Below are 27,982 nucleotides of genomic sequence, written 5' to 3' on the forward strand. Positions count from 1 at the left end.
GAACCAGTCACAAGCTATAAGCATTCCATGACACTTTGGCTGGTGACCTGTTTTTGCTAAGCGAATATTTTCCATGCGAAGCATATTTCTCTGCTGAACAGCTGCCAGAAATTGGTGGTGGAGTATCAAGTTTCGTTTTGGTTGCGGTACTGGTACCGGTAGCACCATGTGGTAATAACTACTGCTCAGAAGATATTTAGTTCTGAAAAGAACTTGTCCTGCTTAAAAAGTAGTTTTAGTTCTGCTAAGAACAGTCCTGCTTTACTAAGTTCGAAAAGAAAAGTATTTAATTGTTTTCTTCAACTTTGTTTGCCCCTAAGGTAGATCGTAAACAAGGCCATTCCTTCAAAGAGCGCTGTTTACGGGTCTCTTATCTTAATTAAATCAGTTGATGCATGATGCTTCAACCTTATAATATTCTATGAATACATTTTAACAGAAAACAACAAATTGAAACTCCCCATTTATCGATCTCCGTCATATTTTTCAACCTGGAATAAAAAAAAAATGGGACTTTCCTTTTCTTTCCAGCAACATAACAGATAAAACAAAACAGCCAATCACAAAACGGACATGCTTTTCACTATAAACTTTTTATTAATAACAATGACTGTTGCAAACTTGATCACAACTTTTGTTAATCATCGCCAATTATTCAAAATTCTGTACATGTACTTTGACTCTTCCAGCAGATATTTTGCGGTCCAATTACAGCCATGCAATCTACAAGCACATACCAACTGGTTAACAGCGTGGACTTTCACCATTTACTGTCAACAAACAGCCTGAAATTTCATGGAACATCAAATTCATGATTGTGATTGAATGGCAGTTTACGAAATCTCGGCTTGATTTGGCTTTTGGCTCTAACTTCTGTTTTTAGCCGTGTGACAGAATCCAGAGCAATATTGGTCCATTTTCTGCTTCATCAACATCAAATACCATCACCCAAGGCCAATGGTTGGTGTATTTTCAACGGGTTTGAATGTGGTAGGATTCTAATGAATCTTGGGCCGGCTGAAGATGAAGACGGAAGCCAAATGCAAAGCCAAGCCGGAATTTCGTAAACCTCATGCATTTGTCTTTAATACACTTTATAAAATTAATCTGAATCTATAGCCATACAACTGGAGAAAAAATGAAAATTAGTCAATAATTGATAGTAAAATCAGGGTATAAACAAAAAATAAAATCATCATTACTGCGTATATAATCTGAAATATTGATGTTGTTGATGCAAAAATCACTTTTTTTTTTTAGAGTTCTTATGTCAATGCACTGTGTACTTTTGCGGCGTATCCACCTATGACTTTTTTTGCGTATCAATTTATGCCACATATATACATTGTACATGTTCTTTGTCTGGAGACCCAGATCATAATCAAAATATTAATGACAATTAAGCGGTTAGTATCACAAAATGTTCCCCAAACTGTAAGACCGTCACTGTATGACAACAGCACTTTGTTTAAAGAAAAGTAATCTCAGACTGTGGATTTGCCATGCTTAAAGAGGTTGTGGAATGCTCGAAGAATGCTCGATGCAGAGTAGCATAAATGAGTCCTGTTTATTACGTCACGATTTACTGTGTTTTGTTTGCTGCCCGCAACGACGACTTTTACACAAATTGCACGTTCGGGTCGAAACAGGACCTGAAAAATAGCTCTCAAAAGTACCCTTTGTACTCATTTCATGACAGAAACAATAGTCGTTTTTATTTCATCACACCTTAGGCTACATATACCCCAAAAAAGACGGAAATGTTTTCGAGCATTCCACAACCTCTTTAAAATCAACACTTTACATGTACATGTACAATGATCTGCATTTTACATTTGTATCTGGGAAGTTGTAATCTACAGCCATTTCCCCTCAAAATGTCCTGCCATGTGCTGATAAAATTGTATAAAACATCTTATTCTAATTTGCTCACATTTTTTTCTCAAAACGTCTATTACGTTAAGGCATATCAATACAAATATGATAAATAATTTTGCTGTCACTTATAATTTTTGATTTCTAAATATACTCATAAGCGTCAAATTACTTCTCTATTTCTGCATATTGCACATTAAAAAACAAATTTCACATTTTTTTCCCACGCATTGTCGATCAGGACTTACATATATAATGTCAATAAATGGCATTGGTAAAAGTATAAAAGAATATCTTTTTTTCAATACAATAATCAAATCTTAAGATACGCGTAACACTACAAATATTTGGATAATTTCAGCGGAACAATGAATAATAATCAAGTGTGATTTCTGAAGAAAAAAAATCAAAATAACTTAACCTTTCAAACAATTAGTACAAATTCTTCACTTAAACAAACCAAACACATGAGATACATAAACACTTTGATATTAACAAAATATCTTTAAACTATGCATGTATTAGTGTACTTCAAAACCCTTAACTTAATTGGTAGGGTTATGCGATTACAATAGGAAAATGAAGAACAACGATTTCTTCTCATAAACATACACATAATTCAAACAGTAAGCATTTTATGGTAAAGTTTTAGATAACAGAAAACAGTTGCGGTGAACTGAATAATGCATGCATGCTGATAACTTTTTAATCACTGAGTACAAAACACACAGAAATACATTGGCATCATATATCACAATAGCTGGTCGGTTTCCTCTAAAAAAAAAAAATTTTTTCCCGAAAAGAAACTACAAGTTGGGCTCTTTATGCAAAAGAGAAAAACAAAAATATATCATCAGGATCAAAACTTACATTTTCATTTTTTCCAATTGTTTCTCCTTTTCTCTTATGGGGTTTTGTTTTATCGAAAAATATGTCAACCAGAAGGTTTTATTTTTTTCTACTGCAAAGGAGAATAGCATCTCCAGAAAGGTTACAAGTTTTACATTTTTGTTGTTGAGAATTTGACATGAAAACAACGTACCTTTGTTCAATAGTTAACCAAAAAAAACACCTGTGTGCTGTGGTGACATTGTACATATGTTGTGAAGAAATTTTCTTTTCCTTAAAGATGCGTTCTCTTTGCTCTCCAAAAAATATTTTTGTTTTCTCCTAAAGATTTTTTAATGTGGATGTTTTTAATGCATCTGCAACCCTCTTAAAAAGTGGTTTGATTTTACGCACAGCTGAACCCGCCCTGCAAAAGCTGAATTTCTGTCTGGCAGCCAATAATTCATATTTTGTAAAGAAATAATTCAACAACAAAACAGTTGTTTTTGTTTGATGTCTTATTCAAAAGCGAACAACTTTTATATTACAAGGAAAACAGCAATTGAAAAAAGAAAAAAACAATTCGGGGCGAAACTTGATGTTTCAAGTTTCGCCCCGAATTGTTTTTTTTTTTTTTTCAATTGCTGTTGTGAAGAAATTTTCTTTTCCTTAAAGATGCATTCTTTTTGCTCTCCAAAAAATATATTTTTGTTTTCTCCTAAAGATTTTTTAATGTGGATGTTTTTAATGCATCTGCACAGGGAAAGAATCTTAAACCTAATTCTCAGCCATTTTTTTGCCGAGATCCTTCCTAAATGCTCTAAAATCCACCACTGTGCATCAGAATCCATGCCACACTCTCTCTACTGAAACTTGCATCAACCATCCAGCCCATTTGAATTATAAGTGGCTGGGCTCTACCTTCCCAAATCTTACAAAACTCTAAAAAAAAAAAAAAAAAAATAATAAAAATAAAGAAAAATAAACATTTCGGAGGACGAAATCTTAAAGAAAACATGATTAAAGAGCAAGAATATTGACATCATGACATGAGTTGTTATTGTTGTTGTTTTGTGGTCTTACACTTAAACAATTGCTGAATAGTTTTCTGCATTTGTAATGAGCACTTAAGATTTGCGGTAGCAGGATATAGGCATACAAAAGCAATTTTACAAAATCCTGAAATGAAAATAAAAACACACTCATTTTCTTTATAAGCAGCAAAAAAAGGCCACTACGATTTTGGAAAACATTTGATCATTGTATCGGCACTTATATGATACACAGATACAGTTTGAAAAGAAAATTGACTTATTGGCATTGACTCGCTGTTGCAATGAAAATAGCATTGGTATCATTATGTATGCATTGATGAAACTGCATATGTATAGTATAAGACAAGAACATAGCTCTGAAGTGACATCACAATTTTTTGCCCCGTTTTCATCTGAATGGCATAGGGCCCATCTCAATTCATATCCGGTGTTCTCCAACCTGTTATAATAACCTGGTGCCCCGCCAAGCTTTCTGAGGCACCCGCCAAGCTTCAAAAGTTGCCGGCATGCTTAAAAAGTTGCCCGCTATGCTTTAAAAAAAAATGGAAAAAAATAATAAAAAAGACAAACAAGTGGGACTACCCTTACCCTCCAGGGTATATTTTGGCCAGAAACTCTGCCAAAAGCAGTAACATGCAACACTTGTCAAACTGACAAGCCTGCCCATTGTAGCAATCCATCAGGTTACAAGTCTCAAGGCCAAACTGTGCTCAGAGTCCCTGGTCACTGATGTATTAAAAAAGATGATGCTGAGCCAGTATTGTACTTAACTGTTACTGTTTTAGAAATAGCCTAAAAGCTGTTATCCATACATAAATTACATGTTCATCTGTAAATAGCGCCCCCTAGCATAAAGAAATGGATGACTGCAAATAGCGCCCTTAACATTATTATAGCGCCCCCCTCCGCTTTTTGACGGCACACCGACCTTTAATTTTCAAAGTTGGAGAACACTGCAAATCCGGGACAAATTCCGGAAAAGTTGTGGGTTGAATCATTCGCTTTGTCTGGAAGAAGCTCTGCATTTGTCCCAGACGCGTTCCAGGGAAATTTTCATGAGCAACTGCTTGACTCACCAATACTGATAACTTCATTGCGGGAAGATTGCGGTAAAGTTGTTCGCAATCCTGCAACTTTTACATTTATACCCGATACAATGTCCGCAACTTGTCGGGAACTCATCCCGGATATGAATTGAGAGGGGCGCTTAATGTATGATGTTTCTCAGCTTGATGTCATATATGCGATACACTAGATTAGGTTTGACTTTATAAAAAAACATCAAACTGAAATTAGCTCTCCTTCTCACCACAAGATAAACTTTCATACAAGCCCAACGCATTTCAAACAAACCAACGTAATCATCTCAGTTCCTTATCATGACAAAGCTAATGCGCTGATTCTTAAATGAGCATAATTGTCACCAACCTTTTTCTTCACATCTTAGGCTGCATCAGAACTATGTAGGGCTGTCCATTTTTTTAATAATTTAGTATTCGATTACTCGACACTGCGTTAGACCGAATATTCGGATATTCGAAACTGACAGCTGCAACTGCGTGCTGCGCTGGTAAAAAGTTGCAAGAAGAGTGCCGGTTTAAATTTGCGTGCGTCGATATGCCGCACTCAAGTGTTTTGCAATAAGTATTTTATAACTGTTAAAGGGCTTTGCTAAAAGAATGGCACATGACACCTGACAAAAAAAGTGGCACCTGACAACAAAGCACCGCAACTTTACGCTAAAATAACATCACAGTCGTGTGTGTATGTGCGTAGTTTTTTTTCCTTTGAATATTCAAACTGGCAAAACGCTATTCAAGTATTCCGTTGATGATTGAATATTTGACTATTAGGTATATTTGGGACAGCCCTAAAACTATGGCTTGCGGTTACACATGCTCCTATGGAAGTGGCTGAATCCAATTCCCATAGACACGTGTTACTGCAAGCCGCAGCCAAGTAAATCAGACACGGCTTAAGTCTGGTTCCCTATGGCATCAGGGCCCAATTTCACGGCACTGCTAAACACAAAAATTTGCTTAGCACAAAAAAAGTCTGGCTTATAAAAGCAGTTTACCAGCCAAAACTCCATGTGATTTTCATGCTAAGCAAACAACAGCTGAATACTAATCACGAGCAATATACATCACACAGGATTTTGGCTGGTAACCTGCTTTTATAAGCCAGACCTTTTTTGGTGCTAAGCAAACTTTTGTGCTTAGCAGCGCCGTGAAATTGGCCCCAGGCTTCATCGGCAATGCGTTCAAATGCCTCTCTCAGTGGTCTCTCCAACTCTCCCTTTCTTACCGTAGAGGGGGTCCTTGTGCACACAGCCCATTGTCTCGGTCTTTAACAATTATTGCCACATCAGAGTATCCTGACAACAGACGTAGCCGTAGCTCTGAGGCCCTTTTGGGACATGGCCAAAACGTTCCTCTTGGAAGCTTGGCTTGTTTTACTTTTTCAGTGCAGACACTTCTGTTGGATTGCTATTAGAACGGACAGTTATCAAATATGTTGCTTGTCATGATGGGTAGAGGAACGTCGTCCATGTTGGGCAGAACGAAGACTTTCTGCAGAATTCAAAGTTGGGATAAAAATATCAAGACAATTAAGTTCTGCAGGAATAGCAGTTTTAAGAGAAACCTTGCCTTAAGCCTAGTTAAGTTTTGCCTTTCCATATGTGTGTATTCAGTCCATTTGTTTCAATTGCCTCGTAAGCTTACAGTTTAGAATAGGTCTAAATACAGACACAAAACAGGTTGAAAATATGCACATGGAAATACTGCTTTACTCAAATTTGTAACCATTTTGTGTATGTCCATGAAACTTGAATACAAGGATTTTTAAGCAACTACGTAGACAGAAATAACAAGAATTTAAATAAAAGTGTCTTGAATAATATAACCATGTCAAGTTGTGTAGGTCAATAATTGTTTGGGCAGTGAATAATGAAGAAAGTGATTTACTGTAAAACTTTTGAAGTGATTTCAGAATTTGGGGTTAAATATTCCTTTTTAATAGAGTTTGCAGCTCAACCAATGGTAAAATGAGGGCAATGAATTCTGAGGAGAAAGCTACAATCTTTGTATTTAGTACATTTCAATCAAGTATGGCCATGTAATGGTGATCAAGATCCAACTAATATTTGGCTTTGCAGATTGTTCTTGTTAAGCAATAAAACGACAGAGAAAAAATTACTACAAAGTGTACATATTAAATATCACTGTGGCTGGTCACCTGTATAAAAGCAAACAAGTTCTAGACTAAGCAACAAGAGATCACCATGAAATTATCCGCAGATGGGTAATGCAACAACTCTAATACTAGCATGATTTCAATAACTCTTTTGACTTCAAGTCCATGTCTGAACAGAAGTTCAAAATTTTACGGAAAGTCAACAAATAGTTTGGTTTTTCTGACCATTGGTGTTATTCAACCCTTTGCTCTTTTGGTGTTACTTTAAGCACAAGGATATAAATTCTGTGAATCTGAGGTTCAAAGTGTGACATTTTTCCTGTCCCTGTTACCTCATTCGGTAAGTAGTTTGCTATTCATAATCACTCTTGGAGGACGACTAATTAAAGAGAGCACATCAGAAATATAAAATCATAGATGTCAGATGTAACAGGGACAGGGAAAATAGTGAACCCCAAATTTATACATAATGAACCACATGTCAGTTGGTCATGCCAATGGACTCCAACCGAAAAGTACAACGGTTATACTTTGACTTATACACTCTGGAGTGAATGTTTATGTCAATAGAGGGTTTATCTGCTGATCAGTAGTGTTACACCTGATGTCACTACTGACGTGTTTACTTTAGTTTGTTTATTGGCAGTGAGTTATGAACATAAGACTTGTTACTGTGACAGGCACTGGAAGGCAGTGCATGTCCAGTCACTACCAGCAAATGTGGATGTGATCAAGCTAAATGAATCTTCTGTCAACCTTGGTAATTTATTATTTTACAGATTTGAAAAGAGCACAATCTCAGCATTACTGCTGTGAAAACTGCATGCTGGTACCATCTTTAGTTCAAAAATTATGGAAGTTGGAAGACCAAGAGATGTGATGAAGTGATGTGATGAAGTGGCCCCATTTTGGCCTGTATCTCCAAATGAATGTTCCCGACAAACGTCTCAATTAGCTTGATCGCATCATAAATGTTGAAGTCAATTGAAAAATGTGGCATTGCAGGGGTTAAAGACAACCGATGTTTACCAAGCAAAATGTCTTTTGACTGTTTTTGTCTTACCTGAAATTCTGTCTCCAGTTTCTTCTCGATGTAGTCGGTGATGTGGGTGATGGTGACTTGACGAGCCCCTAGCTTGGGCTTCGCTGACAGCCATAGGTTGGGCTTGTCTCGAAAGCCGAACCTTTGAAAGGAAATACACAATTGCGAAATTAAAGATTACTTAAAAAGCAACGTGAAATAAACATGAATGGAATGCACAAGAATGCTACAATGTTAATATTTCAGACAAGATATTTGCTGTGGATGTTATGCTCCACTATTTTCTGATATCTTTATGGAAAGAAAAATAATCATGAAAACTTGTAATTTTGCGTCACTCACCAACAACATTAACTTAAATGTCGGTGAAGGGCAAAACCTAAGTTGATTTATATCACCCCAACGCAAAATTCCATCTTATAACAGTATCTGAATTAAGAGTTATTTTTGTTATAGGTGAATAATTTCAGATATTTAATGTTGCTTACTGGAAAAGCCATGTGCTTTAGTCAAGTCATCACAAGTTTGTCACGAGTCATCTAGTCTGAAGTCAAGCGAGAGTCAGGCAAATGACAAGTGACAGATTTATTTATGTGTCATTGTTCATCCCCAGTTACTTGCGATCTTGTGATGTACAATTTACTTGAGATTTGGCTTGTGATTGACTTGTCATTGGATTTGAAAATGACGTATGATTTGGGCTGTGAGGGACCTGTCATTTGACTTGTGAATGACTTGGATTTTAACTTGGGATTTTAACTTGGGATTTGACTTGCAATTTGAGTTGTGATTGCTTGTGATTTGATCTGTGATTAACTTCTGACTGACTTGTAATGACTTGTGATTTGACTTGTGATTGACGTGGGATGTGGCTTGTGATTTGACTTTTGACTGGATCTGTGTGTGACTTGTTAATTGGCCTGTGATCTGTGATGATCTGTGATAATCTGTGATGATCTGAATTAATCTGTGATGCACTTCCCACTGAGGCCTAACATGTGACTGACTTAGAAATTGATAAGAATTTGTGATTGACTTGACTCGAATACAACCCTGGTCCATACCAGAATCTGTCCGTGGGTGGTGGTGGGACGTTCACACACAATGTTCCCGTCAATCGTTTGACCTCGACCGTGAGTTCGACCGGCGTGTTGGACACCTCGTCCATGGCCCGTTTGATGTACTTGTTCTGCGTAGCACTCTGGAAGTACTTGGAGCTGGCTATTTTGTTGACGAATCGCATCAACTTGCCAGAGCCTTTAGCGCTGAAAAGAACAGAAAAATTATTAAACATTGATATTTTGTGCTTGTGCGCCTTATCAATGCCCCACTGCATGTCCAGATGGGCACTAATATGTGGGTAGGTTAACCTTTCCAAATGGAACATTTTCAGTCTTGAACTACCTTTGCTTTGGTCTTAAAGGGCAAATGCAATCAACTTTTGAAATGGAATCCTTAAATTTACATTTATGTCCAATCGAAATTCACATTTATGTCCAATTTAAATTTTATACTGCTAGTTTGAAAAGTTTTACCAGTTTGTCCCCCCCCCCCCATTTTATGCTAATGCAAATTTTCAAATTCATGAGCAATAATTTGATGTCATCTCAGGCAGAAATTTCAGTCATGTCAGTGGTACAGCAGGTTTTCCATCAAACATTACTGAAAGGTTTAGTCTTGCTTTGGGAATTCTCAGTTTTAAGGTGTTTGATTTTGTCCATAATAATCCAGTCATTGTGAACATTTTACTCAAAAATATTTCAGTGAGCTTAAATTTTTGTTCATATTTGTGTTGAACATCCCTGAGTACATGTAATAATGAACTGAAAATAATGAATTGAAAACCTGAGAAGGGTGTCTCATTGCTTTCATACAGAGGAATTTGATATTTGCCTAAAGTAGGTTAAACATGTTAAAGTGTGAAATTCACTGCACAGTTAATTGTTACTTAACAGTAGGTCTAACATCACATCAAAGACAATGAGAAGGATTATGTCAATATGGCTTGGAGGATATTTCAATAATACCGTATGGTACAGCGACAATATTTTTTGATACCGAGCCATACCGAATGATGTTGTTAAAATACCGAAATACCGGAAAAGTCGGTATGGAATTTCAATACGACAATAGTCTCTTTAAACTGCGGCCAGATGTGTGCAAAAGACATTGTATAAAGGAAAAAAAACTTGGCTAGATGCATGCACATTACATTGATAATTGTTTAAATTCTTTGTGGTCATGGTATTAAGATAAGGCAAGAAATGTCGGAGCTGGATTTAACATGCTTAAAACCAATGTTTTTGCCTTTGAAGTTCTGCTGACGCTCCCTGTTTCGGGTGTTTTATTATTTTTTTTAAGAATTAATAGTCTGTCCAGAAGCAAACCTGGTTATACTGAATACCGTGATATTTTTGTGATGACATACCATAGGCTCTCAAAATCCGCCACTGCACACGCCTAATGTCAATAACATCTCAGTAACTTACGTTTCAGTTTCTACGCTTGGTGCAGCAGCTTCTTGAGATACGAAGGCATCGTCTGCTTCCTCGTCCGACGACTCAGCGCTATCCTCTACTTCACTGTCCAATGCTGCCATGGACGGAGTCCTATGGAAAGACAGTCAGTAAAATGTGGTCAGTGGAAAGTCTTTGTGAGGGATGATACTCTTAAGCAGCTCTTGGGATACATGCGAAAGGACTGTTCCGAATTCCACCATAAAGGCCACCCACCAACCCTCCTGCTATTCAAAGAGAAGATACATTTGCAAAAATCAAAAAACGAAATGATCAAATTATCATGGAATATCTTACCGAATTTATAGGGAATGACAGTCTAAAGCATCCTGTAAAATCGTGGCCCCTGGTGTGCTGACATTTTCAAAAAAAATTGTATTTTTCCAATGCTGGTCGGCCGACCAGCGTTGGAAAAAACTGGCTTTTTTCAAAAACTGCTCCCAATTTTTCATATTTAGTTACCCAGCATTTCGTTTGTAATTGATTACACACGTAGTAAAGGGGTACAAGCCTTCCAGACTGATTCTCTGACCTTACAATTTCCCAAAGTCTATAAATTGCTCCGTTTCATTTTAAGGGGTCAGGGAACCAGACTACAAGAACATGATTGGTTTTCTTGAATTTTCCAGCATCTACAAGCCCAAAAAGTTAAACAAGTCAGTTTTTATTTGCTATATTTGACAATATTTGCTATAACATACTAATCTTCCAAATCCATTTATTTCTGAAAATTTCAGCAAAAGCAAATGTTGTACATTCCCTTTAAGCAGTCATGGACAGTCAAAATTCACTTCCCCTGCTATACTTTTAACAAAGGCTAGTCACCAGCAGTCAGATCATATTTCAAGCAAGCACTGTGACTAGTCAAACTCAGTCAACAGACAAAGCAGGCAAGTTGTGGTCACAGCTGTTTTATCACTCACTCAGAGTCAAAGCACATACATGTAGCAAGTTACTTAAGCAGTGCAAGGCAGTCAATCCTGCTTTATGTGGGCCAGGAATTCTTAAGGGTTGAAAACAGTCAATTGATTGATTTTGACTGCAAGGACAACTTGGCGCAAAATGTATGTTTGCATAGGAGGGTTAAAGGCATGTCTGAAGTGAACGTTTGGATGGAACAAATTTTTCAGATCGTTCAATTGACATGGGGCATCAGCTTTAATTATTAAAAAGTGTGTGTTTACGGTATCACCCCAACATCATTTTTAGCAAAATAATGTTATTTTGTAACTTTTTCGTTTGTTTGACTGTCGGGTTTTTTACCAACTTTATTAAATTTAGGATACCTTTAACGGTATTTTTTAACTAACCTGTGTAATTGTTCAAGCAACCAATAACACGCAAAATAGTCTTTTTCAAAATATATGTAATTTAAAACTTTTGGTCAAATGAGGCGCTAAAATTGTTTAGGTCAGCAACAGCAATCCAGGTACCTGTAGGTCGGGTTATCGTAATCACACAATTTTTTTGGGTCTCAGACATCCTTGAAAACAAGATAAATATACATGAAAACATGATAAATGTAAAGCATTTAAACTAACAATGCCCAATGTGCAATCCATGAGTAAATTCCATCAAGGACCATTGTTGAACTAGTGGTTGCTTCATGAATATAAGTTACATGTACGCCTGCGCTTTTATCATTATAGCAACATGCCAATATCCCTAGACAAACTCTATTCAAACAGTGGTCAAAGTACCGACGCTATTGATCACAAAATCTCTCCAGGGGTGGATTGCAATACCGCTGTCTTAGCCGGCTGGCTTAACCTGTCTGATTTTAGCCAGCTATCGCTCTCAGACGTCCTTGGTTAAGACACCAAACTTAGCCCATTGCAATAAGCCGATCTTTACTAATCCAGCTTAATGATAGTGTCATGATTCACAAACAATTATTCCAAGGTTACGGGTCTGTGGTGCTCACTGGCAAATACCAGAGAGACTGCATCATTCCCGTGTGTCTGATTCAAATCATGTGAAATCAAATAGATTGTGAGATTGCATGTCGAGAAAATTGTACTTGCAGTACATTTCAGTGTCATTACAATTCTCTAGAACATATCCTTGATAATACCCTCTCTAAGCAGTATTTTTCAATTTATCAAACACGCATCAAGTGAAATTTTTTTTTTTCAATACACAGATGAATTAAAGAAAATCCGGACTATAGACCGATTAAAGCCAGCCCTATGCAGGCTAACTATTTTAAGACTGTCTTAACACTTAAACCGTGTCAAAGACCGTCCACACGCATCTAGACAGCTTTAAGACCAGTTACTGCAATCCACCATGTCCACCCCTGGTCCTTGCTCCTTGCTGTGAAAATGATGAACATGGCTATTGTTACTACTGATGCATATGACCCTGGTAGGCTGGCCCTTGGTTGCCTAGCCTTGGTCCTCATTTAAAAATTGCAAAGGGTTGATCTTAAACAACTTTTTAAAAAAGTGGTCATGGTAGTCGCATTTGTCTGGAAATAAGTCACTGCGTATTAAAAGAGTTTTTACACCTGACAATGAAAAATTGCAGCAAATGAATGGCGGTTGGCTTGGTTGATGTGATTTACATGTACATATTGTGTTGGTTAGTACAATGTGTGACAAAACCACATGAATCTTGCGTTTTTTTATTGTAGGTTTATTTACATAATTACATGTACAGCACTACATGTAAGTTGAGATAACAAACTTCAAACAAGTGCATGTCTGCATGTACAATGAAGTTATTTCTAAGCCAACAGTGTAATCTGCATGGCTTTCAACTCATGTTCATAGATTGACTGAGACCACAAATGTACAGACAATTTTCATGGTATATTACCATGTCATGAAATCAAGTACGAGCATGTCTTTCTACTCTAGAAGAGGTACATGTACATGCATGAACTCTCTGAAGTTTGACATGTTTGATGTATTTGCAATCGGATGAGTGAGTAATCTGATTGAAGCGCAATGCTGACTTGTGACATTCAAGATGAAGTTGTACCTGGGCTTGTCATACTCATAACTTGTCGTCTTCATCTCTTGTGGGGCTTGTTGCCGTTTGCCTTTTCTAGTTTGACAATTTTGACGATTGATTTATAAGAATAAAATCATATATGATGACTTTCGAATTGCAAAATTCTGTCTATTGTAATAAGTGTGTGGTGTGTAAAAAAAATCATGTACATAAAGGTTTAAAGTTTAACACCAACAACAAGTTTCCACAAAACCTCAGTTGCCAAAAACTTTCTTCAAATAGATAATTTTTTTTCAATTAAAAAAATTTAATGATTGCAATTTTGTCCATCAATTCACTGCAGACAGTGAATGAAATTGCAACCCAGGATGAAGAAATTAACAAATAAAAAAATAAAAAAACCAAATAAACCAGCAATTAAAAAATGACAGAAATAATGGACCAATTTCACAGAGCTTCTAAGCTGAAAATACGGTAAGGTTGAGTACCAGTCACAACCTGTACACACCGCATGAGGTTTTGGCTGGTGACCTGTTTCAGCTGAGCAAATATCTATCGCTGCTTAGCACCTCCTCAAAATCGGACCCTTTTCTTTGATAACTCATTTTTCTTTGGTTTCATAAAATCTATTTTTTTTTTTTTTGAAGGAGAAAGCTTACCTTTCCTTCTCTTTGGTTTCTTTCTTGACCGGGGGGATTTCCGCCATCTCCCGTTCGTATTTGTCCCCCTTCCCCAGTCGCCACAGATTGACCTTAGTCGTCATGGAGACCATGCAGGAGCCTCCGTACACCATGTCCAGATCCACCCACAGTCCCCGGTCGTCCAGTCGGGGTCGGGAGACCCGACGCAGCTGGGGGGAGTTGACCCCTAGGTCGATGTCTGTGATTTTTAACTCTTCAATGAAGTAAGGTACCTGGAGACAAAATATAAGAAAGTGTCTAGCTGTCTGAAGTCTTGTAGACCAAGAAACAACTTTAAGTTGCTCTGCCTGTGCTATTTTTGAGTTTCACTCTGTTTTTAAATTGCTATTTTTCTAGCAATACAAAAGTTATTAAATTTTGAATGAGACATCATTCAAAAATATCTGGCAATGTTAAGTCATAGAATATTTACTTTGCAAACAACTTGCGGCCCTACAATAATTCAGGCTTATCTGATTCGTGCGTTATTGGCGCAAAAGCGACCCAAAATTAAAGCATCTTTTCAGAGGGATGAACAAAAGCAAATCAGAAAAGAAGTTGCCTTTTCCATTTTAATAAAACTTCATTCAAATATGGGAAACTTTAAGCACAACGGAAAATGTATATCACAGTTGAACCCGGAGCCCTGAACCTTGAACCCTTGAACTCTGAATAGAGCCCCGAGACGTAAAAGCTTATTTCTTTTGTAGGGAGCCAATGTTGATTTGTCACCTTGAGTTTGCTGAGTTTCTTCTGCAGTTTAGTCTGCACCAGGTTGGCCCAACTCTCCTCCCTCAAGAAATCCCAGAAGAATCTGCCGACCACAGCGTTGACCCAATCCACCGGCGACGTTCCGGGCCCGTTGACCTCAGGCTTAGGCTGGCGCCTGGCTGGACTTGCGTAGGTCACGTTCCCCGCCTTCACGTTCACCCCTTGCGAGACCACGACCTCTTTCGGGTCCTTTTCCTTGGGCATGACTTTGGTCAAGAAGCGGTAGAAGTCGATGGTGCCCTTCCTGGCGGCCACGTCGTCTGGGTCGGCTCGATGCAAATGCTGGCTCCCGCCATCTTTAGTCAGCTCCCCGCCAATCAGAAACACGCCTTTGTTCAAAGTGGGGATTGGGCGCCGGCCGCGTTCGAGTCTGTCAAACTTAGCGGCGATGTCGAACTTCCAGTACCACTCCTCCTTGTCTCTGCTAGTCCGCGTGAAGAGATAGAGGATGCGGTCGTCGCATTCCTCTTTCTGGATGCAGTCGAAGCCCATGGACTTTGCATCGGTGTCGTCGTGTGATCTGTTGTCACATCTGTCGGTGTGATCTGTTGTCTCCTTCATTGTGTCCTTACACTCCAATGAGATGCCTTTCTTGGGAAGCTCAATGCAGATTGGGTATTTCTTGCTCCAAAGTCGCTTTTTGACCAGCCCGCTTGGAAGTAGGTAGACCTTCAATTAAAAAAAAAAGGCAAAAATTGTTTAACTAAATAAAAAATATGAACATTGGTTGGTTAAAGTATATATTACATGTAGAACAAACTTAGGGTCCCTTTTCATGGCTCCACTAACTTGTGTGCTTACACATGTTACGTGGACAGCAAAAACAAAAGAATGCTTACTGAACTTATGTGATGTGGGCGAGGGCAAAAGCCAAAATCCCTTGATGATTGTGAAACACGCTAACCCTTCCAATTCTGGCATCTACAGTTGCAGCTACACAGCAAAACCTCTCTGCATACATGTATGTAGGCAGAGCAACAAAATTGGACCAAGTTTTTCAATGGCCAGCAATTTGTATAACAGTTGTATCAATATCTGTGATTGTTTGCATTTGAAAGACATGGGATTCTCAGGATGTTTCTCCTGTGTCTCATAGGCAGTCTTTTTAGTTTTTAGTGTTGGGGTATTTTTAGTTGCGGGATAGCAGCTCAACAGGTTATTGTGTCTCTCCGTTAGTTGTTAGTTAGTTAGTAAAAAACATTGATTTGCTAATAACAAATGTTGCAATTGTCTATTGCTCCTACACATTTTGACCGATTTCAACCAAAGTTTGTCAAAAGTATCAGTAGCCCAGGCCCAACATGTCACATGACCAAAATGGGGTCAAATGTCATCATGGGGTCACTGGGGTCGAAAGCAATCACATGACTCATGCATGAACACGAATTCGTTGGCCCGCAGCTTCCGCGATCCAATCCAGCTTGTTTTTAAATTTGTTATTTCATTTGCAAAAGTTTGAATTGAACAAGATTTTTGGGAGAGCCTTAGCACACAGATGGGATTTGGATAAACCAATTAGGTCACAAAAATATTTTCAAAAAATGTGTTTTTTTTACAATGCAAATAGACTTAAATTACAGTACCTTGCTGTCTCGCATGTCATAGTGCCTCTGATGAACAAACTCGACCTTATGGACGGCCGGCTCGTCAAACATCGCACGACGCGGGATGTTGTGCCTAGGTCGTGATAACCTCAGCGAATAACCATCCAGACGAACGTAGACCGACTGCGTCTGACTTGTGTGGTAATTATCAGGGTCATAGGTCATGGGCAGCTCATTCATCCAGCCCTGCATGGAGACCGAAACATAAAGGTCAAATGTCAAATTTCCTTTAAAGGGAATGTACATCATTGGTTTTTGCTGTAATTTTCAGAAATGAACTATTTGAGGGGTTAGTATAATAGATCAAATATTGTTACACTGACATGTTTGAAGTTTTGTGTTCGAAAATGCTGGAAAAAAACAAGAAAAACGAAAATGTCCAAGTAGTCTGGTTCCCTGACTCCACTAAAGATAAAATGGATCCATTTATAGATGCCGGAAAATTGTAAGGTAAGGGAACCAGTCTAGCTGGCCTGCACCTGTTCATGAACATGTAACCAAAAGCAAACAAATTTGGACTGAAAAAAAAGAAGGTAAATTTGGAGCAGTAGTTGAAAAATAGTTTGGTTTTTCCAACAGTGGTCGGCCGACCACGGTTGGAAATGTATACATACAAAAATATCATTTTCTTGAAAATGACTTCACACCAGGTGCCATAATTTTACAGGATGCTTAAGACTGTCATTTACAAACATCCTAGTAAGGTATTTCGTAAAAACTTGGTAGTTTTATTTTTCGATGTTTGCAAATGTTGTATATTCCCTACGTCGAACCTGCCATTTACCAAAACAGAAAATGTCCCAATTTTTTTTTTATTTCCTGAAGGATCATTCTTAAAATGGAAAATAATATATTTTGCTTACAAAAAATGATGAACAATAAAGGAGTGTTTATAGCGTGCCTGGTGACGTCCTGCAGACAGGCATCCGCCAGGCAAACCAAACATTTGAGCATCTTTCGCATGTTATTTGGCCCACATTAAATAGTACATCAACATTTTTAACCATTCATATTTCAGGAGATAAGCAGTGCAGAAGAGAACCGTTTGCTGAAAACTGGCATCATGTGACCACATCCAACAACATGCCATTGTGTAAACAAATGTCACATGGTCTGTACTCAAGCACTTGTTAAAATTTATGACTTGGGTAAAACCTACATATCCAAGATACATGGATGTATATGTACAGGTAGAAGTACATGTACATGTACATTATACAATGTATGTGTATCTCTAACACAATGAAAATGAACCTTCTATTTGTACGTACATTGTATGTTCTTTCTCTAAAATACTGTAAATCACTGTTTGACCAGGACATTCTGATAAGTTTTACATGTAGGTCCCGAGCAAACATTCCTGTTGTTTTACTCAAATTTTCAGACATGTTGAGGATCAAAATTGTCCATTCCTAATGCCATACATGTGCTACCTGTGCATAATGTTAATCCTAATCGCTCCCAAGGATCAATGAATGTGGGACATCTGGCATGCATGGGTCACATGAAACTGGCAATTTCAGCTCATTTGTAATTGTGTAATGGCCCACAGATCAACAGTGTGTTGGATCAATAAACAGCAATTTCCTGCAGCCTGTTGTCAATTATTAACATTTACGACACATTAATTAGCTGCTTGGTAAAAAAAATCTGTGCCCATCCCTGACAAACTGTACATGTACATGTACCGGTAGGTTCATACAAACGTACTGTACACACGTATGGGTAATATTTACATGTTCATGTACAATGGCAATATTTAACAAAATTTTTCTAAAATTTGTTTTTGTTCACAATGCCTGATGATGAGTTGTAACCATACCAACAAATTCTTCTAAACCTTAACCCTAACCCCTTGAGCACTTTTACTAGAAAGTATCCAGAATCCGCTAAAATCCACCTATTGTGTCATGCACAAAAAAATTTGGTGTTGGTGACTGCTGAGTATGGAGGTATCCTGAATCCATCAAAATCCTGCAGTACCGCTAGGCTTACATTGTACAATCCTCAATCCATCAAAATCCCCCGTTTTCAATATGGAGGTATCCTGAATCTGCCAAAATACTCCAAAACAGGGGTATGGATTTTGATGGATTCAGGTACGTCAGGGTTAAACATCTTGCTTGTTTTTCACAATTCTTATGAATTTAGTTCTAACTTTGCAAAAAAAAAAAGGGGCATGATGATCCAAATACAAATGTGATTATGGCTTACTGCAAAATGTTGGAAACAGATTCAGTCAGCTAATGACCAGGCAAAAACATACATTGATATAGAAGAGTGCCGATATTTAAAAAAACACACCTGAATTTTGAGCCCATAGAGGTATATGGGCAATTCTAACATTATGAAAGTAATGTCCGTGACAGAACCAATAACAATGAATCTAATTAATAATTCAGAGAAATGATCCAAAACTCATAGTCTGAAATCTCCTTGACCATTACTAAATAATAATGTACACATCAAATTTGAGAATATTTTCAGGTTTATTCACTGAGCTCTTAAAAGTTCTGTCACTGACATTACATAATGCTGGGTGATGTTGAAAATGAATGAATTTGTAAAGGCAATAATGTTTTCCTTCACTCAGATGCTGACTGTCTTACGTAGGTGAGCCATTCAAAACTGAATAAACAAACCAATGTTTGAATATAAATGTATGCATGAAATGTCATCCTACCAGTACATTATCAACCCAATTTCTCTTAAAACAAGATTAGAATATTATTATACAGCTGAATTTGCCAGACATTTCTAGCAATAAAAGGATTTGATACAGGCCGCACACCCACAGTACTGCGTAATTGGATTGGATTTTGTTGTCTAAAGTTCATAGTCTGCAGCAAATGACATACACAGTGCCTGGCAATGCGCAGAGCACATATGGCTGTATACACATGCATACATGTACATGTACATGTAGGTTATTGCTCGAAGCCTTGGTGAAAGATGTTTTTTTTTCTCCAGAAGCTAAGTTCACGGAGATGCTACAAACGGAAATTTGCTCAACACACACAAGCGTTGCTTAGCAATAACAGGTTACCAACTAAAATGTCATGAACATTGTATGTGACTGGCTCCCAGCCTTTGATTTTTGGACGAGCACATGTAACGCTGAAAAAATTGTGTCTTTACGGTAAGGCCAAAAAAAAAAGTCTCCGGTTTCTGGTATGGAGCTTGCCCCAAAAGTGGTGCGGCGACGCGTTTTTTTTTTTTTTTTACCTGTTTTTTTTTTTTTTTGGCTTCAAATGTCGGCTGATGACTGCAAATCGTGCCCGACTAAACTTAGTGCAAATATATGGGAGTCCAGAGAGGCCACATAAATCTTATTCTCGATCATAACCCCTTCTAAAAACACGTTAAAATTGTGCAGCAGCAGAATTCCAGTCAAACAGTGAGTTTGGCGGTTTTGAAACATCATCTTGTATTGAAAAAAAAACCTTTTTCATTTTGCCGACGCGCATGGCTACGGCGACGCGCGCGCATACCAGAAACCGGAGACTTTTTTTGGGGGCCTAATGCCCTAATAGGTGGAAAGGAAAATAATTTAATTCTGTAACCTTTTTTGCTGTTGTCTTTTCTGAACTGTGTTAAATTTTTAAAGGGTACATTTAGCAGTTTTCTGTTTAACCTGTTTAAGTGTTTAATTAACCAATCATGGGGGGGGGGGGGGGGGGGGGGGGGGGTAAAGGGGGTATTCCCCCCCCCCCAATTTTTTAAAGACTGCCCTTTTCCATTCAAATGCCTTCCCCCCCCCAGCTTTTACCCCCCCAATACTTCTTAATACATGTAGTGCCCTTCTTTTGTTAACAAGTGCCCTTCTTTTGCTTAACAAGTGCCCTTTTTGTTTAACAAGTGCCCTTTTTGTTTAACAAGTGCCCTTTTTGTTTAACAAGTGCCCTTTTTAAAAATAAGTTGTGCCTTGTTTAGTTCCATCGGCCGATACGTGTGCCTTTTCTTTACATTTCGAGCATGTATCGCCCTGAAAAGCACCATATATTTAAAGCTATAGTCCATCATTTGCAGTCATCCGAAAAGTAACTGCCGTAATTATTGTTGAAAAACAAACTTGGTTGAAAGATAGTAAGGGAACTAAGGTGATTCTTAAGAAGCACCGTAGGAAAATTTAAATTAGTAGTTCGTTTTGTTATTCAGCGCAGCGCGCACAAGTATTGGAACGACGCACACGCGCGCGCGGTTGTTATAATTCGTTGGATCAGTGCGCTACGTCGCGTATGGCTGCAATTCAAAACAATTCAAAACATGATTCAGTAACTTTTGATTTGAAAATGAGATCTTAGAATGCTGTTTTTCTCGATATGTACAGCTGAAGCTTAGCTGAAACTTCATCAGGTTTGTTGTTCAGCACCCTTCTTTAGATTTTGAACCCTTTTGTTGCTTCAAACGAACAAAATGCACAAATTACAAATGATGGACTATAGCTTTAAGTGTATGTAATTGTGGGTTTTGAACCGCGCCCCACAAACACATATGGTACCTGCCCCCCCCCCCCCCAACACTATTTGATTTTACGGAGGCCAAGTGTCCGGAGAAAAAATGGTCCGCATTTCAGCACGGATGTGCAAGTGCCCTTTTCAAAAAAATTTACCCCCCAATAAAAAAGACCGTGCTACGCCCCTGAAATAAAAAGCATGATATGAAAAGTACACAAGCACACACAGAAAAGAGCACACATGTACTTCTAAAATGCCAAAAAACATGTCAAAAGGAAATGTGAAAAAATAAAAAAGACGTCACCTGTGATTTGGTTGAGTCATCCTCTGCAAGTGGCTGCTGACGGAGATGTACGGAGATGTAGAATGAATGACATGCAAAGAGAAATGAAACAAGACACCATACAGAAATAACGAGAGCATGAAATGTATGGATTTCGGAAATGTTGCAGCAATGGCTCTACAGTATGTCCCCAAAAAAGTGTCAGTCTGACTAGTTTGAAATCACTACAAAACCATGAGGTCATTTTTGGAAATTGTGGTTGTGCAGATACTCCTGAGCCTTGGCTTCAACCTCTTGGGCAATTCCACAGTTTGATGGACATGGCCAAGAAAATGAAAGTTTTATTTTTTAACCCAGTACTTACGTTTCACATTTTTATTACAGATTATACATTCAAGTATGTGAAATTAACAAAGAAAACCCAATTTTATCAAACTAAAAAATAATTTTTCACTACCAAGAACTCTAAAAATGTAGTAAAGTTTAAACCTTGATTGCTATTAATGCAATTAGAGATATTTCAATCATAACCTTATTACTAGCCTTCATCCATTTTTAATTAAATATCAAAAAGTAGCATTTTATATACACGTAATGTGTGTGGTGAATGCAACACAGCCTGGAGCGTTTCCCATTGCTCCAGGGTTCTAAAGCTAATTCCTGGGTCGTTTGGTATTTCATCATATTATATTCTTGATTGATTTTGACTGAAAGAACAACTTTGTTTGCATAGGAGGATTAATGCAGCCAGTCCCGGTCAAGCTGCTGCAGTTGTTAAGGATGCTACACACGTAGTTGAATTATATCCAGTCTCGGGAAATTTTGACATCGATACCCGAGAAATTCCGAGCGTAACGTGCCTGCATAATACATTGAGTATGAGGTATGCTCAGAACAAAAAAGCCAATTCAGCTTAGATCAAGACTACTCATCCATCGTGAAATAGTTCTGATGAACAACACATGAATTATGTGTGGGCATGAACGTATACAAATATTATCAACAGCAAATTGCCGCCCTTTTCTATATTAAGATGAAAGGAAGTGTACACGTGCATGGTGACAAAACAGCACTTGTCTAAAGTTCAATTCATGCAATGATAACAATCTGAATAATGTTCAAGCAAATTTAAACAGGTTATCAAATGAATCGCGGTGAATGGGAACACATACAAATGTTCCAAAATCCTAACTTCTGACTTCTGACAAAAGACAGCGACGACGAACCAATCCAAAAATGTGAATTGTTTCAAAACAAACATCAAACAAATTGTCAAACAGAAATGCCTTGATGTTAAATTTGAATCGTTCAGTCTAAACCAACCACTGCTTGTAGAACTGATTCAAACTTACATGTATTTAATTTTGCGTTAGTACATTGTAAGTAGTGTGCGGAGTTGTGTATTGATGTTTATTCCTCAGTCACTGTGAAATTTGGTCCAGAGGCTTCTCGTGTCACCCCCCCCCCCAAAAAAAATGGGAAAAAATTCAAAAAATAACAAATTCAAATATGACACTGTGCCGTAAAACCACACTACATTTCTTTGTTTTTAACCAAATCGGGACATCAAGCTTCAGATGCAGAGATAGTACTTGGACCGAACAGTCCTGTTACGCCCAAACTATAGCGATAGTCGCATAGGCGTCGCCAGGATTTTTTCTAGAGGGGGCAAACATTTTTTTGTATTTCTCAACACATTCTCGATTTATCAGTTTTACAGGGGGGCAGGGACATTTTGCCCCCCCCCAACTCATTAAATTTACACCACTTTGTCTTCGCGCCTCTTTTTTTTTTTTTTTTTTTCTTCCTGGTTTTTTTTTGGGGGGGGGGGGGTTGCTTTTCCAGGGGGGGGGGGGAGGGGTGGGGGTGGGGGCAAGTGCCCCCCCCTTGCCCCCCCCCCCTCGCGACGCCCATGGATAGTCAAAACTATTAGTGTACATGTACATGCAGTTGGGATTATCAAACTATAGTGGGGACAAGCCCAATAACAGTTTGGATAAAACTGACACAAACTATAGCACGGACGACCACGTATATACATGTACCTTGACCACTTTGTTAGTTTTACAACTTTACATGATCATCGGTGTACTTTGTTCAGGGCAATTTTGTAGTAGCTACCTACTTCTCCTGATCAAAATAGTCGATAACCCAAGGTAATCAGCTGTGCAAATGTTACATTGCGAAATTTCTAGATTATAATTTGATCTTTGACCGAGTAAATTTGAGATAAAAAAAATGAAGAAGAAGAAAAAAAAAAAACCAGACAAAAACATTCAACATGATTTAAATGCGAGTATGTACACAAACGTGCATGTTGCAATACAGCAATACTGCATAGGGGAAACTTCAGACAATATCTGTTCGAAAAAAAAAAAAATTCTGACAAATTTGTTGTTGTGAGAACAGGTTAGCAAGAGAATTAACCCTCCCTCTCTCAGTGACAACATGGGGAGAGATTTCCAACTCCTCAAAATCTATCACGTGACAGGTCTTAACACTTCTGTAAATTGGGCTCATATTGGTACAATTGACAGGCTGTGGTAGTTTTGTTAACTGAGAGTACCATGCCTTGACTGACATTGATAGATGTGGTGGGTCAGCGCTGGTGAATGCCTATCAATGATGGATTTAATTCAGTAACAATGAATGCACAAACACTTCACTCTGTCTCATGCATATCCCAGCCAAACAAAGGCCTTCTAAGATGGCTGCTATGCAAATTGTAGCAGTATTCAACATGATCAAGGCCACCCTGTCTATCAAACCCCTTCATCCGGTTTTGACAGTTTAATGCAACTTTAACATTCAATTTCTAAACACTTCTTTGAATGAAAGTACAGATTCTTACTTTTCTGTCACGTCCCAACCATAGTTTGGGAAGTCCCAACTTTAGTAATAAGGAGATCCAGACTATAGTTTTGGATGCTGTAGTTGACCTTTGTGAGTAGATGTAAAAATTTAATTTCCAGTTTAATACTATTGAACTTGGTTTCATGTTAAAACTGAAGTTTATGGCTCACCTTCTGCATAACTCGTTTTTGCTCCTTCGATCGAATGACCGATGCAGAGAGCGGGACACCAGGAATCACAAGAGGTGTGCTGAGATCCTCCTCATCCCAAAAACGATCTTCCTGCTGACGACCTGGAGGCGATGAGCCCAACGACAACCAAATGGCAAACAGCATTGAGTAGAACATGAGAGCCATGCCAGCAAAGAACCCTGTCATGTAGCTGGAAAGGGGAAACTGGAAAGAAACAAACAGGCAGAGAGACAGGAGGGATAGAAGGAAAACTGGAGGAGCACTTGGTGACTTTGTAGTCTCCTCCTTTGCAGCCACTTCTTTGCTCTCTTTCTGGGTTTGTGGAGCTGCTTCTACAACCTCCTCTTTAGCAAATGGAGAGCTTGGACTTTTATTCTGGAGTTCGTTGTCTGTGACGGCTTCCTGTTTCCCACCATCTGGGCTGTCAAGAGTGGATCTTGAGCTCCGCGTCGACGTTGACGCTTCCTTTTCCTCCTCCCCGTTGTCGTCGTTTGACGTGGCAAGAAGTCCAGACAGGCTGAGGCTCATGTTCTTGGCAGGGACCTTTCTGTGTCTGACGTGAGGACTGCCTGATGGGACGGGTCGAGAGAAAACAGCTTCGTCAGGGAGGTCTGACGGGGCTGGGATGTTGTAGTAACAAGGGTCAATCTCTAGAGCATCTCCTGGCTCTTGTTTGCCCTTGTAGGCATCACTGTCTAAGCTCCGAGCTCGCTTGTGAGATGCTAAATTGGTCCTGTTGGCGTTCAGCTTATTCTGTTTTTGCTTCTCTCGTTCAGCCTCTTCCTCCAGGGCTTCTTTTTCGAGTTGCTCTTCCATCACCTTGTCCAAGAAACTCAGGGGATCTGTGGTTGCCTCCTCACAATCAGCCGGTAGGCTTGAAGCCTCGTCATCTTCTTTCAGTACGGTGTTCGGGACCTTCATCAAACCGGTGATGGAGGTAATCGGCTTGCCCGTCTTGGCTTCAGAAGAATCGGTGGATATTATCGTTTTCCTCTTCTCTGCTTCATTGGGCAAGGGAGGTGGAGGCTTTGCTTTCAGTTCCTGCTCTCTGACTTTGGCCACTGGTTTGTTCACTGGTGGCGAGTCCTCTCTACGTTTGCCGTAGTTAGCTTCCATGGACTGCATGATTGAATGCTTGAGCTGCTCTTGCCTGCTGGGATTAGCGTCCGTCTTGGCAAGATTTGGGACACCATCCAACGAAGATGATTTTGTAAGCGAAGCCCCACTCGGCGTTTTCCCTTTGGTGGTTATGAAGCTGATGCCCTTTTCACTGTTGTCGTTCAGATCATCGTCATCGTCGCTTCCCATCAGAGGATTGTACCTCAGTGAGATGGTTGTGGAAGGTAGAGGGCGCTTTTTGGATGCCAGGTTGGGGGCAGGGGGCCTTGGAGGTTTGGTCTTTTTGTCTGTCATTTTGACGACTGTTACGCTTCCCCTGGTTGCAAAAATGCAAAAAGGAAAATGTAGTCAAACACAATGCAAGTGGATGTACAAACATGGTAAATATACACCCAACTTGTGTTTTTAGATATTTAGCCGAAGCTGCAGCTTTCTTCAGTAAACGCTATTAAGCCGGCTAGATTACACAGCGCCCTACTTGACGCTTATACGAGTAGGCATGGTAGGCCAACATTATTAAACGTATTAAACTGCCACCATCGGTAGTGCAGAACCATTTGCCGAGTAGTTCATAGCGCATCTATCTTATGAGTGACAGATCCCTGGTTCAAACTCGGCTAGTATCCCCATTTTTTTCGTTTTTTTTCACATTTTTCCGAAATATAAGGATTTCGCATTTGCGAGGCTACCTGGATTCATCTTGGGTGAAATCACAAGGTGAGGTGAAAATTTATGTGTTTGGCGGCAGGTGAGTGGTGTCCTAGCTAGGATGATCCTTAGCGTTAAATGTTTATAATGCATAACAGTCATGACAGTGGTGTCCCAGAATGCCAGAATGGAATTCTTTTTTAAAAAATGTTGCGTGAATTTATGTTGTTAAAGGGAATATACATCATTTGCTTTTGCTGTAATTTTCAGAAATGGATGGAATTGGGGGTTGGAAATATAAAGCAAATATAGTTACACTGACTTTTTGGAGGTTTTGGGTTCGAAAATGCTATAAAAACCAAGAAAAACGATCATTTTCCTGTAGTCTGGTTCCCTGACTCCATATAAGAAGAAACAGAGCAGTTTATATACATTGGGGAATTGTAAGGTCAGGGAACCAGTCTAGCTGGCTCGTACCCGTTCATAGGTTTGTAATCGATTGCAAACAAGTGCAATGGTCAATTGGGGCCAGTATTTGAAAAAAAGCCAGTTGTTTCCAACGCTGATCGGCCGATCAGCGTTGGAAATTGATACAAAAATACCACTTTTCTTGAAAATGACAGTATACCAGGTGCCATAATTTTACAGGATGCTTTAGACTGTCATTTACCAACATCCTATTAAGGTATTTCGCAAAAACTTGGTAGTTTTATTTTTCGATGTTTGCAAATGTTGTATATTCCCTTTAAGTTTTTCCTTCCTGCATGGAGGAATGTCATTATGGTTTGAGATATATCGCAAAAAAAATTAAACAGAGTTTTAAAAGGTTAACTAGAACTTAAAATATGTAAATAACTCCTTTGTTGATACTGAACTTTCATGATCTACTTTGTACCTTACGTTAGATTGCATCATAGCTATTGCACATCTCTTTCAGAACCATGTCCTTTGCATAAACATAACGCTAGGATCATCCTAGCTAATTGCATCATAACAAAGGGAAGGGAAAGAATGTTGCATCCTGACGCCACTTCATAATCTCAATGCAGGTCAGTTTTTGCAAAAATGTTTAAAAGACATGAATCTGGGACTGAGGAACATTGCCAATTTTGTTAGAAAATACAAAAAGTGGCGCATGGATATTAATAGTATTACTACGCTAATTAAGAGATGCAACAAGTTAACGACTATCTTTTTTGTGAACCATACCATGGACAATGATGATGGCGCAACAAAAGATACTATTAATTTATAGTTATTAACTACGAAGTGGCTATCGTTACGGCAGTTTTTGTTTAGCGCCCTCTACGATACTTTTTTGATACACACGCAGGTATATAATTATTTGTTTCCACACGATTTAGCGATTAGTGCGACAGCTCAGTCGATAGAGGGTAGGATTTTGCACCGCGAAGTTGCGGGTTTGAATCTCTGTTTTGCACTCGAATTTTTTTCCTTTTTGTACCTGAGGCTTTGGAGGATTTTTTTTAAAAGGGAAATAAAGTCTGAATTTCATAACGTTCAAATTCACTTTTTTCCGTCTAATTTTATATGTTCTTGTCATGTTTTTAAAAAGATGTAGTCTACCGTAACGATAGAAAATGGGAAATGCGTTACGGCTGCCGTAACAATAGCCACTGCGTATTAACTAGTTTAGTAAACAAACACAAGCATGACAAGCCTTTAGGCAGCTGACGTCGCCACTTACCGTTTAGAAAGCAGATGAATCGCTGAATCACTTACGCATATCGGAAATCGTCAGCAAGTTAGTAATAACAAGGGCACATTTATACAGTCGGTGGCGTGGATAATCAGCTGATCTTTAGGTCACAGACTATTTATGTGACAAGAAAAGATTTTCATCATCAACCTTCAGCAGTCTAGCTCTGCTGTTTACATATAGT

General features: G+C 38.6%; 1 protein-coding gene across 1 annotated transcript; it reads right to left on the reverse strand.

Moving 5' to 3' along the window:
• Positions 1-5,981: 5,981 nt before the first annotated feature.
• On the reverse strand, positions 5,982-27,975 carry LOC119738003 (testis-expressed protein 2-like). Its single transcript, XM_038212706.1, has 11 exons — positions 27,787-27,975; positions 24,291-25,746; positions 21,289-21,324; positions 16,507-16,713; positions 14,885-15,592; positions 14,132-14,385; positions 13,500-13,565; positions 10,488-10,607; positions 9,063-9,263; positions 8,020-8,140; positions 5,982-6,331 (listed from the first exon to the last, which is right to left on the reverse strand). Exons 2-11 carry the CDS (start codon positions 25,722-25,724, stop codon positions 6,251-6,253), a joined length of 3,228 nt encoding a protein of 1,075 aa, XP_038068634.1. The 5' UTR covers positions 25,725-25,746; positions 27,787-27,975; the 3' UTR covers positions 5,982-6,250.
• Positions 27,976-27,982: the final 7 nt, after the last annotated feature.

Source organism: Patiria miniata, unplaced genomic scaffold, assembly GCF_015706575.1.
Source record: "Patiria miniata isolate m_02_andy unplaced genomic scaffold, ASM1570657v1 HiC_scaffold_3, whole genome shotgun sequence".
Taxonomy (NCBI): Eukaryota; Metazoa; Echinodermata; class Asteroidea; order Valvatida; family Asterinidae; genus Patiria; species Patiria miniata.